Source organism: Sinocyclocheilus anshuiensis, unplaced genomic scaffold (genome assembly GCF_001515605.1).
Source record: "Sinocyclocheilus anshuiensis isolate Anshui unplaced genomic scaffold, SAMN03320099.WGS_v1.1 scaffold136, whole genome shotgun sequence".
Lineage (NCBI taxonomy): Eukaryota > Metazoa > Chordata > Actinopteri > Cypriniformes > Cyprinidae > Sinocyclocheilus > Sinocyclocheilus anshuiensis.
This window is the reverse complement of record NW_015554074.1, coordinates 1,145,064-1,157,758: the sequence shown is the minus strand read 5'-3', so window position 1 is coordinate 1,157,758 and position 12,695 is coordinate 1,145,064. Positions and strand designations below refer to the sequence as shown.

The window sequence follows — 12,695 nt, the reverse complement described above, 5'->3', positions numbered from 1 at the left end:
TTTGTTGTTTGTCTCAATAAATTGAGTTAATTTAAAAAGGCAGTGGTTAAATGTAAAAATTTTTTTCTATTGCTCTGTTTTAAAAAAGGTTATAAAAAATGTCAATAATTATCGATACCGAACGGTATGAAACGTATATCGTTGATATATTTTTTAGCTATATCGCCCAGCCCTACCACAACACCAACAATTTCATTTAGAAACATCAAATGAAAGACATCTTTGCTTTTCTATTGTAGTTAAAAATACACCAACATGACAATTAAAATTTTTTAAAGAAATTAGTAAGAATTAAACTGATCAAAAGCAACAGCCTTTTATAATGTTACAAAAGATTTCTATTTTGAATAAATGCTGATCTTTCAGACTTTCTATTCATCAAAGAATCCTGAAAAAAATGTATCACAGTGTCCAAAGAAATATTAAGCAGCACAGCTGTTTTCAATATTGATAATAATAAGAAATGTTCCTTGAGCACCAAATCAACATATTAGAATGATTTCTGAAGGATCGTGTGACTGGAGTAATGGCTGCTGAAAATTCAGCTTTGCATTATAGGAATAAATAAACATATTCAGATAAAAAATGTTATTTGAAATTGTAATAATATTGTACAATATTACTACTTTTCATGTAGCCTATTTTTAAGCAAATAAATGCAGCCCTGGTGAGTATAAGAGACTTTTTAAAAATCTTATTGACCCCTAACTTTGGTAATGTAGATGTAACGCACATGTAAATGAATATTTTGATTGAGATCCGCTGTGGCTGGTTAAGTGTTCTCACCCCAGTGTTACTCACAAGGCTGCGGAACTGGTTATGGAGCAACTTAGAAGATCGGCCCAGTGAGGACTGAGAGGCCAGTGATTCGAAGGACTTGATCCGGTGGGCAGAAGAGTGACGGGTACATACAGAGTCGCTGCCTATGCCAATATCTACACCAACAGAGAGAAGACAAAGGAGAATAATAACAAATGGGAACATCTTGTCAACACTGTCAAACACTATAAGAAGCAATTAGCAACTTTGAACACATTTGAAACTGTTGATAACACTGATTTTAGGCTTTAAAGTTACAGTTTATTGTTTGTTTGTTTGTTTTTTGTGTTTTATTAATATGTTTTTTAAAATGACTCAATTTATATTATGAAAATCTAAATAGAATCATTCTTACCTGCAGTAACTTTATTGAGGGCAACCAGTGTAGTGAGGACTCTGCTGAAGTTGTGGCCCTGAAACAGGTCACCAGCCTCAAAAGGCTACAGAGAGAGAAAAACATTATATAGCATCATTAATCTAGACCACCTACATGTCAGTTAAAACCGTGAGAGAACCATATAGGACTCTAGCCTATTTCAAGCACTTAAAGCTTATGGGAAATTTCTTTAGGTGCGCTACATAAACTTTACAAGTTTAACACACTATTTAAGCCATGCCCACACTTTATTTACAAGGGCAGGACAATTTAGAAAAAAAGAAAATACATTAGGGCTGCACGATTAATCGCATGCGATATTTAACGCGCATCTTGTCAGAAAGCCGGTTCTGTAATCAGCGGTAAATCTCCATCACCTGCGTGCTTTCACATTGAGCAGCATTAACTACACAGAGCCGTTGTTCACTGATGAGCTGCGCTAAACCACGTTCATATTCGCGCGATTTTTTGCGCAGCTCATCAGTGAACAACGGCTCTGTGTAGTTAATGCTGCTCAATGTGAAAGCACGCAGGTGATGGAGATTTACCGCTGATTACAGAACCGTCTTTACTGACAAGATGCGCGTTAAATATCGCATGCGATTAATCGTGCAGCCCTAAAATACATCAACACTGTACTCCGTTACACAATATCAAAGAACAAGGAAAAATCTAGTTTAAAATAATCTTGATACGTTTTTTTTTTACTATATGAACACAAGGAATAACGATCTTTATTCTTTTAAGTTTTATTTACCAATATATCAAACCCATTGTAAACATAAATACCAAATTTACCAATGTATGCTTTTATAAAAACATTTAATTTTAAGAAAAATTCTTGAGAAGGACCCCAAAACTAATCTAGTCTTCCCAAACCTAATGGACAAATAAAAGTCGCTTTGTGATATCATTGTCATATTCACAATATTGCTTGCCAGCAAAAATGGTGAATAATATGGTAAATATTTCATATATATCATCCAGACCTGTTATGAACAATAAAAGAGTCCACATACAGCATCTATGGAGGCAGCATCTATCAGGCATTCTTTGTGTGTGCCATTTGGCCTCTGAGCAGGTGGTGTGGTTAGCTAGAGGTCACTAAAGTCTCTTTGCTCATGAAGTGAGAAATCTGATTTTTTCAGCTCTATATGGTCTGTCCTGTGTTGATCTTTGCCAGTATTATAACGGTTTGATGGACAGTTATGTGTACTTCTGTCAGTGGCTGTGTGCATGAGAACTTCAGCAGAAAATATCAGCTTCCGCTCTAATTACAGTCTATGCCCTGAGAGAAGCAAAAATAAGTGTGTGTGGATGTGAATAAGTGAACAATGCATCATCTTGAGCGCTCTGCCTTTCAAAGTAATACTGCTCCTTCAGTGATTTACTAAATCACTGTAGGAATATGTCTGTTTTAAAATGATGCCCTACTTCTACAGCTAACATATAAGATTATCATCTATTATCATAGATTTTATGATGGATGTACTTCGATGCTCTCCCACCAGCATAATTTAATGAAAAATGTGCAGTTTCAATTATTTTGGTAATTGTAATCAGAAACAAGTCTGGGGTCAGTAACAATAAAAAAAAAAATAATACTTTTATTCAGTAAGCATGTATTAAATTGATTAAAAGTTACATTAGCAACATTTTTATAATGTTACAAAATATTTATATAAATATTTTTGTAAATGCTGTTCTTTAGAACTTTCTATTCATCTATCCTGAAAAAAAATGTGTCGCAGCTTCCACAAAAATATAAAGCATCACAACTGTTATCAACATAATAATAAGATAACAATAAGAATCAGTGTACTAGAACGATTTCTGAAGGATCGTGTGACACTGAAGACTGGAGAAATGGCTGCTGAAAATTCACCTTTGCCATCACGTGAATAAATTATATTTGAAAATATATTAAAATAGAAAGCATTTATTTTGAATAGTAATAATATTTCACAATATTACTGTTTGTACTGTATTTTAGATTTTTTTTTTTTTAAAGCTGTCTCAGGGAGCAAGAGAGACTTCAAAAAAAATGTTACCAAACCCAAATCTTTGAACAGTAGTGTGTATGACACAATAAGAGCCTTTTATCATATTTATAATACATTACAGTTTCAAGTGTGTCATTTTGTGAAGGCGGACTTATTCATTTCACATCACACATTATCTTTAGCTTGTCTCCAATAAATTCCAAGACAAACAAACACAAACATAAAGAATTAATTAAAATCTCTCTTATTTATTGCATATAACTCACTAGATTAAAGAATTATATATTTGGATATCACTGTGCATTATTTAATTCCAGCAAAAACAATGCGATTTTATCCCTACTGTGGCGTGAGCCCATTTAGAGTGAAATCAAACATTAACAACAGCGGGAGTTGCGTGATAAGAGTCTGAGCAAAATTTATAGCCAGACTGGAGATCTGAAAATGCCATCTTGTAGTTAAGCTTGAGATCACATCATCACAGCTGAATGAGCTCAGTGCTTCATGGTGAAGGAGCTTCAGAAGAGGCTGCTCATAAGGCAGAGCGAACTGGACACAGATTAGCGAAAATCCTGTAAACCACAAATTTGGAGCAAAGGGATAAGCTTTCATCCCCAGAGGTCAAAGAGTCTTACTTTAATACAAAAAAAAAGTACAAAACAAACTCTCAGACAATTAAAAAAGCCTTTCAATCATCACATAACCTATATGCGAGGTTTGTCATCTGGGAATGTGCATACAAATCATGGGCCGGAGACATGACAACAACACGTCCTTGCAATGTCTGTGACAAGTGCTCACAGCTGTAATCTTTCACACATAAGACTAAAAATAAGTGTTTACTAACAGCTCATTTCTATTCCAAAATTTAGCACACTGTGATGGTGCTGGTGATGACAGAGTTGAACCCCAATGGAGCCTTGGTCAGAGAGGAGCAAATTACTGTGACAGAGGTGCAACAGCAAACGCGAAAGCAAGAACGCTCCATATGAGAAAACTCAAACCTAAACCCACACAATGTAGAGGAGGTAAAAAGCAAAGCGAACTGTGGGAAAGTATACGAATGCAAACAAACCCTGAGATGAATTCATTAACACAATCTCCAGCAGAACAAACACCCCTAGAGATCACAGCATAGAAAGCAGTCTTAGATGCACACCAGGCACAGCATTCATCTCAAAGATGGAGTAGTGATACCCACTGAACTTGAGAAAAGGGTATCTTTTCCTAAGATATTGTCAGTAGGCTACTAGATAACACATCACACATTATGCGGCTACCAGGAGCTCCATATGTGACATGGGCCTCAACCTCACCACATCTAGATACACTTGACAATACATTAGCATTACCCTGAACCATCTGTTCCTTAATAAATGCGCATAGATCAAAATCCCACTAGCCCTTTGTCTTTCTGTCCACATTTGTGAAATTTTAAATGATTAGGCCATTAAGTCTCTAACAGTGGACAGAAAAAAAATGTAAAAAATGGAGTTAACAATTTACATTATAATACAATCAATATTAAAGTATAACTTAATATTATAGTTAGTTTTATCCTACAATAGCACTGACAAATAAAACCCAATCATTTAATTTTCCAAACAACATGTCTATAACATCACGCTTAATATTTTTCCAATACTGTATAGACCTAAAAATGTCTGTATGCATTAAAATATATATTTGCCTTTATATTTTTGGAAGGACATGCCTCACAAAATGATCATAATATTGGGGGTACTTGGAGTTAAAAAAAAAAAAAAAAAGTTGAAACACATTATTAAAGTCACTTTTGTTGAACTGAACCAAGCAGAAAACAAAGCTTGAATCTATACCAGAGGTCCAGAGCTTCAAATTCATGCAGACTCAAATGAAACAGACAAACTGTACATGAATGGACAAAGCAACGCCATTCATAGATGACACAGCCCTATATGCTGTAGCGCACAAACTCGCCAGCAAAATCCCGATGTTTTATTGATAAACATTACAACCACAACCAAATAAACCCTAGCGACATTTTCATAACATTACCCAGCGTTTGTCCCATCAGACTGTGACAATGAACCGATGTGCAGGGCATGGTCTCACTCACGTCTCTTTTGTTGATTGTTTTCATTGTGGCGCCAATGCAGCAACATACAGTAGAGTCAAAGGACCATAAACACACCAACTTACCTCGACGCAAAACACCGCGCAGCCCTTGAGAAACTCCGTGATGTTGCTCAAGCACTCGCTGTCGTTCTTGGGATCTTGATAGATCTGAGGGAAACGGGAAGAGCAGCTGAAAAGTGTGAAAGCTTTGGGAGTAAAGCACTGGCTCGAGTATCCTGTATGAGAGTCCACGGGCTGACTGACTGCCTGCCTGACTATAACCACATCCACACACACATTGCGAAACAGATCCGCAGCACCGTGGAGATGGACAGCAGGAAGCGGGAGGAACTGACGTTTCCAGATGGACGCCGAGCACAATGGGACGTGAACACACCCCTGCTCTGGCGGGGGAAATTAAAACGGGTCCGTCAGTCAGAGCAGGTATTTTGAGATGGTCCTCACTGCAGAACACAAGATCCAGGAGGCGTGGTTGGATCCAGATCCAACTCCTCCCACCTTACATATACCTAAACCTACCCGTCTCCACCCCCTGATCCCTAAACCCACCCATCTCCACCCCTTAACTTACCAATCTCCACCCCCTAGATGTGGATCCAACCACACCCCCTGGATCTTGTGTTCTGCAGTGAGGGGCTACTGGAGGTATTTTGAGAGGTTAATGAGGGGGATGCAAATCAAAACATTCTTACAGCAGTTAAAACATTCTGATAAATACAACAAGCATTTGTATATGTGACCCTGGACCACAAAATACGGGTCGATTTTTGAAATTGAGATTTATACATCATCTGAAAGCTGAATAAAGCTTTCTATTGATGTATGGTTTGTTAGGACATGACAATATTTGGCTGAGGTGCAACTATTTGAAAATCTGGAATCTGAGGGTGCAAAAAAATCTAAATATCGAGAAAATCGCCTTTAAAGTTGTCCAAATGAAGTTCTTAGCAATGCATATTACTAATCTAAAATTAAGTTTTGATATATTTAAGGTAGGAAATTTACAAAATATCTTCATGGAACATGATCTTTACTTAATATCCTAATGCTTTTTGGCATAAAAAAAATCAATCATTTTGACATATTTTTGGCTATTGCTACAAATATACCCGAGCGACTTATGACTGGTTTTGTGGTCCAGGGTCACATATATCACATTTTGGGTTCTGGCAGTGTATTCACCACTCTGTGAAGCGTTTTTTAAAGGAAAATGTCTGGTAATCAAATTCAAAATAGACAAAACTAAAAGCGTAAATGTCAGTGACTGAATTTGTTGCATACTGCAGCATGAAGGCATATGGCATATGTTGACAATGTGTTGTGAGCTGACCAATATACACTACAGAAAGGAAAACACATGGTGGATTGGCACTGGAATGTGTTTGGGGTGGAATCAGAAGGGATTAAGTCAATATATTATTTTATCTCTGTAAAAAAAAAAAATATTTGAGTCACTGTTTGTGTTGTCAGATTGAAACATTCTTGAGAATCACTATAGGCACTTTTTTATCCGCCTTATCTTAATGTGTACTTACTAATGAACTTCAAAGATATATTTCAAGTGCCTCAAAGTCTTTCCCCTTTAATGGGGTTACTGGGGGTTACAGTTTTTTAAGTTCTTTCAGGAACTGCAGTGTGCTCCATTTTGTAAGTTCCCCAGAGACGTGTGCCAAGAGGTTCTCCAGAGGGTTCTGCCAGTGTGGCAGTCTGCTTCTCATTTGTACACTACAAAATTATCAGATTGCGATAAAATGAATCCTTGTACATTTTTTAATGGAAGGTGCCTACCTGCCAACTCACTCATCCTTATCTGAAATAATAATAACAATATCTACAAAAAAAATGGAATTGAATTGAATGGAATGCAAATAACAAATGTATTTACTTATAACAAATGTATTTTGTAGATTTTAACATTTACATGTACAGTTAAAAACATTTCATCATATGATTTAAGAAGGTGTTCACCAAAAATGAAAATTCTGTCATCTCTTACTCATCCTCATGTTGTTCCAAACCCATATGTCTGTCGTTCATCTTTGAATCCCAAATTAAGATATTTGTATGAAACCTGAGAGGTATCTGTCCTACTGTCCTCCTAAAATGTTGATGGTTTAAAAATGTCATACAGTCATTATAAAAGAGATGCATACGAACCAAGTGATTTAATCTAAGTCTACTGAAAGTCCCAGGTTTCATTAAAAATATCTTCATCTGCATTCTGAAAATGAACAAATGTTTATGGGTTTTGGCAGGGTGAGTTATTGATGGCAAAATTTTCATTTTGGGTGAACATCTCTTTAACATAAAATACATAATCTAAAACTGCAAAATGTCATTCTGCATTTAGGCCAAACCTCAAATGCTTCCACTAAGTTGGACGGCATGAAGCAAAAGTATGTATGTAAGTATGTTTTAAGTTATTGTTATGGCAAAGATACATTACGAGCTGATTTGCTGAGAGAAGTTCAAGAATGAAAGTATCAGCATATCAAATCGCAATGTCAATAAAGCTTTCCTTCTTTGCAGTGTCATCCTATAAGGAGCTGCAAATGATACCTAAGACTGTTCGGTAGCTAGGAAACGGATGCTTCATTGTAAGTCAGTGGGCCTTACAGCTGAAGCTAGCATATATTTACATGTTGTAGTGAATTGTCAGGATCCTTACGTCTGAACACCCTCATATTTTCTTTAAAATATTTTCTATTCTTTTATAGATACAAAATGGAGTAGCGAATCTAGTAATGGCAGTAACTGCCCATTGCAGGAGACAAATCTGCCTTATACATGAAAGCAAAACAGACTTGTTCTCATTATTGCACAGAGCATGTACCAGAAGAATTAAGTGTGTATTATAATTTTGTTCAATTACTGCTTTATTTCAGATTTTGATAGTCAAAAATACTATGACAGATATGTGTGTTATTTATTTATTTATTTTTATGTTGCATTAAATGACAGTTGCATAACAGGCTAGTTTTGTTGCACTCTGACTGATCATGTGGACAGTCCCAACAGAAACATGATGCTTCTGCCCACACCGTCTAAAAAAAAGGTCAAGTGCACTATTATTTCTTTTCCCACTTTAAATATGCAAACTTTAGATTTATATTTTTTTTTTACTTCCACATAGTTCTCTTCCCAGGATATACACCTGCTGTAAGCATCCTATTGTTATGTTCACAGTGAGAGTGTGAAATTTGATAAGCAAACCAGATGGAGCTTGAAAAGAGGTTATTGCTGTCTTTGTCAGAGCTGACCCTGAATATGACTGATTTCTTAAAACGCACCCCCTCTGTATACACCAAACCAAGAAGGACAGACTCAGATGCATTATTTATGGAAAAGACGAACTGCTTTAGAAAACATGTTGGATATCATTATACCTGAGTGGTCATGTGCTGCTTTAATTATAGAAAAATGCATTTCTTATTTAAATTATGTTCCCTCTGACAGGCATATTAAAATCTTTATGCCTTTCATAAATTTGCATTTACCCTCAGGTATCTTGTTCAGTGGAATATATTGTTTTCACTCTGATACTATGAATTGCGTTATCATGTGGTTTAATGTTACTGCATTCTGATTATTTCTGTGCAATTTAATTGAGATAAGAAAATAACGTGTGCTGAACTGCAGTTGAATGCCATTTGTTATGCCTTTCCAGTTTGCATTGCATTACATTGGATAGAAGCAGGGGCCATATGGGAATTTAAAAAAACACTGTTTCTTTAAACGAGAGTGCATCTGCTTTTTTGTCTATTTACTGTCTATGGCATACCCATTTCCAGTGTAGGCAATATAAGCAAGGGTGCATAGCTAACCTTGATAATACCTAACAGATTAATGCTATTCATACACTGCCATGTAATGCGATTTGCACACGCTTATCCTCAGGTTTCCATAAGTAGGTTATCATTTACATCTCACATACAGTCGGTTAATATATATGTTTTACTCGTTTTCTATTAAATATGACAGTCAAATGCGTTCAACATTCAGCTTGGTACAGATCTCACAATAAAATCGACGACTGCCAGTGTTGTTGCCTGGAGCAACAGCAGCACTAGCGCGCACTGATCGCCTCTACCGACCTGCTGCTGCTGCAAGGGCTGCGTTTACATTCTTACAGAGGATTAAACATCTGTTGTGACCTATATATACACTATGTATGCCACTTGTGTTATAATAAACATTAAAGCGCGTGTAGTCTGAAGATTACAGGAAAATGAACAGTGAACACGGTGCGCCAAAGGGAGGATGCGCGCTTACTTTATCAGTAGTGCCTGGACGTAGCCGCTCCAGCAACCTGCACAGGACGACCCCATCCTTTAGCGAAGACTGCAGAAATCCATCGGGGTCCGAAATGGTCTTTTTTGGTGATTCCAAAACCCCGAGCGTAATGAGCCAAGTAACCGTTTGTTCCGCCGGATTCATGGCCACACCAGCAAGGTCGATGCTCTCAGTATGACGATTGTAATGGGGAAAGAATTAGGCTGTCTGTTATTAACCAGTCGTTGAACTGGGCACCATTTTCCTTTAAAACGTGTTGTTTGAGGGATGGCGCATTATGTGGCGCTCCATGGAGATGAGTAATGCTATCGCTTCGCTCCCATTTCCTTTATTACGACAAGCTGTCAAACGCCTTTCCTTGGAATACAGTCAGCGCACTAAACCTGCATCTTCCGGCAGATGACATCACAGCATAGACACAGCATATGTGACCAGTCGGCTTCGCATCCTGCTTTGCATGTGGACTGCATGGGTTCACCTGCTCTTTGCATGACTAATGTGTCGTAACAGAAAGATCTAGTGTACATTTATATTTGATTAGGGAGAAGGAGCATTTGGTTAACGACCTTAATAAAAGGACGTTGTGAAGTATTTCTGTACATTGTGAGAGTGTGAATGCATTGATACAGTATAGGGGATTTTAAATATGCAGTCTTCAACCCTCCCGTTATTGGGCAGGTTATACGATACTGTTGTTTTTATCAGAATAGTGTAGTTCATATGCGGTCCGCAGGGTGGCGTCCTTTGACATAGCATTTATCCCGCTGAACCAGCTGGTTTAGATTGGCCTTGTAGTTCTCTCAGTCTCACCAGTCCTCAAAACAGATGAGAGTGGGAAACCAGTCTTTTTTAAAAGCAAGGTAGTCATAGGAATGTGTAAGAAGTTTGTGTAACTTATTTTTTATATATATATAAAAGACAGAGAAGGCTGAGCATGTTTATTGCTATACATTGCTGTGTGTGTGTGTGTGATTTTTTATTTATTTTGATTAATAGGAAATTCAAAAGAACAGATTTTTTTTAAATGGAAATCTTTATAAATGCTTTTACTGTCACTTAACTCATTAAAAGATTCTGACTCCATACATTTCAACAGTAGTGTAGCTTATATACTGTATTTCCATGTGTGACTACAGTAACTAAGATGAGGATTTCTGATAAGCCACCAAGCCTTACAAATGACTCTCACCCATCACCTCTCCCCCAATAATCCCACCAACCACTAAACACTGTGATAACTTTCCATCCAAGCATCCTCCTGTTGCACAACATAGACTTTGAACATACATGTTACACAACATGCATTACAAGTACTGATAATATATTGCACATACATCACATGATATTGCCATTTGCACTACACACTTCCATATGTCTTTTATATAAAACCAAAAATAGTGTACATTAGTTATGTGTTATAGTAAGGTTCCTGTTATAATTTCCCACAATTTAATTTTCTAAGTATCATTATGCTATTTATTTCTCCATGCAATTCTTGCTAAGCATCAAGGGAGTTTACTTGTACAGTGTACAACAAAACTGTTACCCTGCACAAATTACAATAAAGAGCCATTACACCTTTAGCGCCACATTTTTAATGAACAAGCTCTGAGTCATGCATAAAAGTAAACTGGCACAGTCAAAGTAACCAAGTATAATCTAGATCAGCATGAGTGTGAATGGTGGAACTGAAACATTTATCAAAACTGTTCACTTGGATAGACAACATAAACCACCAGTTTACCACTCACTCCTGCTCCTTCCTGAATCATCTGGCTAGCTACCTAGAGGAATCTGAGTTCCCAGTGGGTCACCATGGATACCGGTGGAGGTTCAGTGCTCATCTCAAGAGTCAGCTGAAGGAGAGAAGCAACCCCTCTGTGGCAGGGAGGGCAGAACGTCATGTCTTAACAGGCCTGCCATGGGACTACTCACAATCCCCCAGACCCACCATCTCTAGGAGCTGTAACCAAGGATGCCCTTGCGATATTTCCTCCAAGAGAACTCTCTAGGTGGACCCTCACCCCTTTTTAATTTCTTTAAACATTTTGATTCAATTTTACATTGAAGTATACTGTCTTAATCACTCTAGTTTTCTAAGTGTCTTTTTTTATTTGTCTTTGCTTATTTAAAAAATATATATATTATCAGCGTGTCTGCTTGTAAAATACATTAATGCCACCATCTTACACCATCTGAGCAAAGAGTGTCTATATTTTATTGCCCATCTCAATAGTTATGCATTATATATAAATGCAATACTAGATGTATAAAAGACACAAAAATAAGACGGTGCCCGCTTATTGTTATACATTACAGTTTTATGATTACAGTTTAAATTATGACAACAGTGTGTGTTGTCCGTCTGTTCCATTTTGTGTAGCGACTACTAAAACTCAAGAAAATATTCTGCCTGTACAAAAACACCTCAGATGCACATTCATTATTCATGTAACTCTCAAACACAAGCATATCCTTTTGTCAAATGCTTGTAAATGCTTTAGATTTAAACAAGCTTCACTGATTCATTTTAGTCCAATTTTTCCACTTCTATGGGATTTTTGTTTTTTAATACTGCATGCTATAAATCTTCTTTCTTTTTTTTATAAAAAATCTTTCTCTCACACTGCCTCTCTCTGACACGGTGCTTGCGCTTTCTCGTTTTCAATCTATTTTTGATTATTTTTGTCCTCCAGGTGTGGCTCTCTCTTCATGAGGGTGAGTAATGACTGAGAGGTTATAAGAAGAGCGCTCCGAGTAATGAAACCACAACTGTGAGAAAGAAGGATCAGCAGCACATCTGGGGCATTCCTGTCACTACCATGCACACAAACACTGTTTGTGCAAGATGAGTTGCAAATCATGCATTAAATCATGCAGACTGATTGGTAAATTATTACTTTTCTTAGTGATCAGACTTATTTTATCTGGTGCACATATAACGGATGAAATTGTCCCTTAGACTTAACAATATAGCAGTAACCTGAGCCAAATCTAGCCACAATATCATAGAGATCAGAGGGTTGACTCTTTTTGGCTTTTCTATTTTTGGCTTTTTGGGCCAGTAAGACAGAAATATATATATA

The 12,695-nt window shown here is 36.9% G+C and overlaps 1 protein-coding gene across 5 annotated transcripts in view; it reads right to left on the bottom strand.

The window, feature by feature from the left end:
* LOC107668898 (rho guanine nucleotide exchange factor 7-like) overlaps positions 1 to 10,456 on the bottom strand; it is a 23,486-nt gene extending 13,030 nt beyond the window's left edge. For 2 of the 5 annotated variants that reach the window (XM_016460947.1, XM_016460945.1), the window contains exons 1-4: positions 9,589 to 10,454; positions 5,380 to 5,463; positions 1,175 to 1,259; positions 787 to 935 (exon numbers count right to left, since the gene is read on the bottom strand). In XM_016460947.1, coding sequence (XP_016316433.1) covers positions 787 to 935; positions 1,175 to 1,259; positions 5,380 to 5,463; positions 9,589 to 9,753 — 483 coding nt within the window. In that variant the 5' untranslated portion in view covers positions 9,754 to 10,454. Of the gene's footprint in view, positions 1 to 786; positions 936 to 1,174; positions 1,260 to 5,379; positions 5,464 to 9,588 lie in introns of all 5 variants that reach the window. The other 3 variants (XM_016460942.1, XM_016460943.1, XM_016460944.1) reach the window with 3 other exon arrangements.
* Positions 10,457 to 12,695: the final 2,239 nt, after the last annotated feature.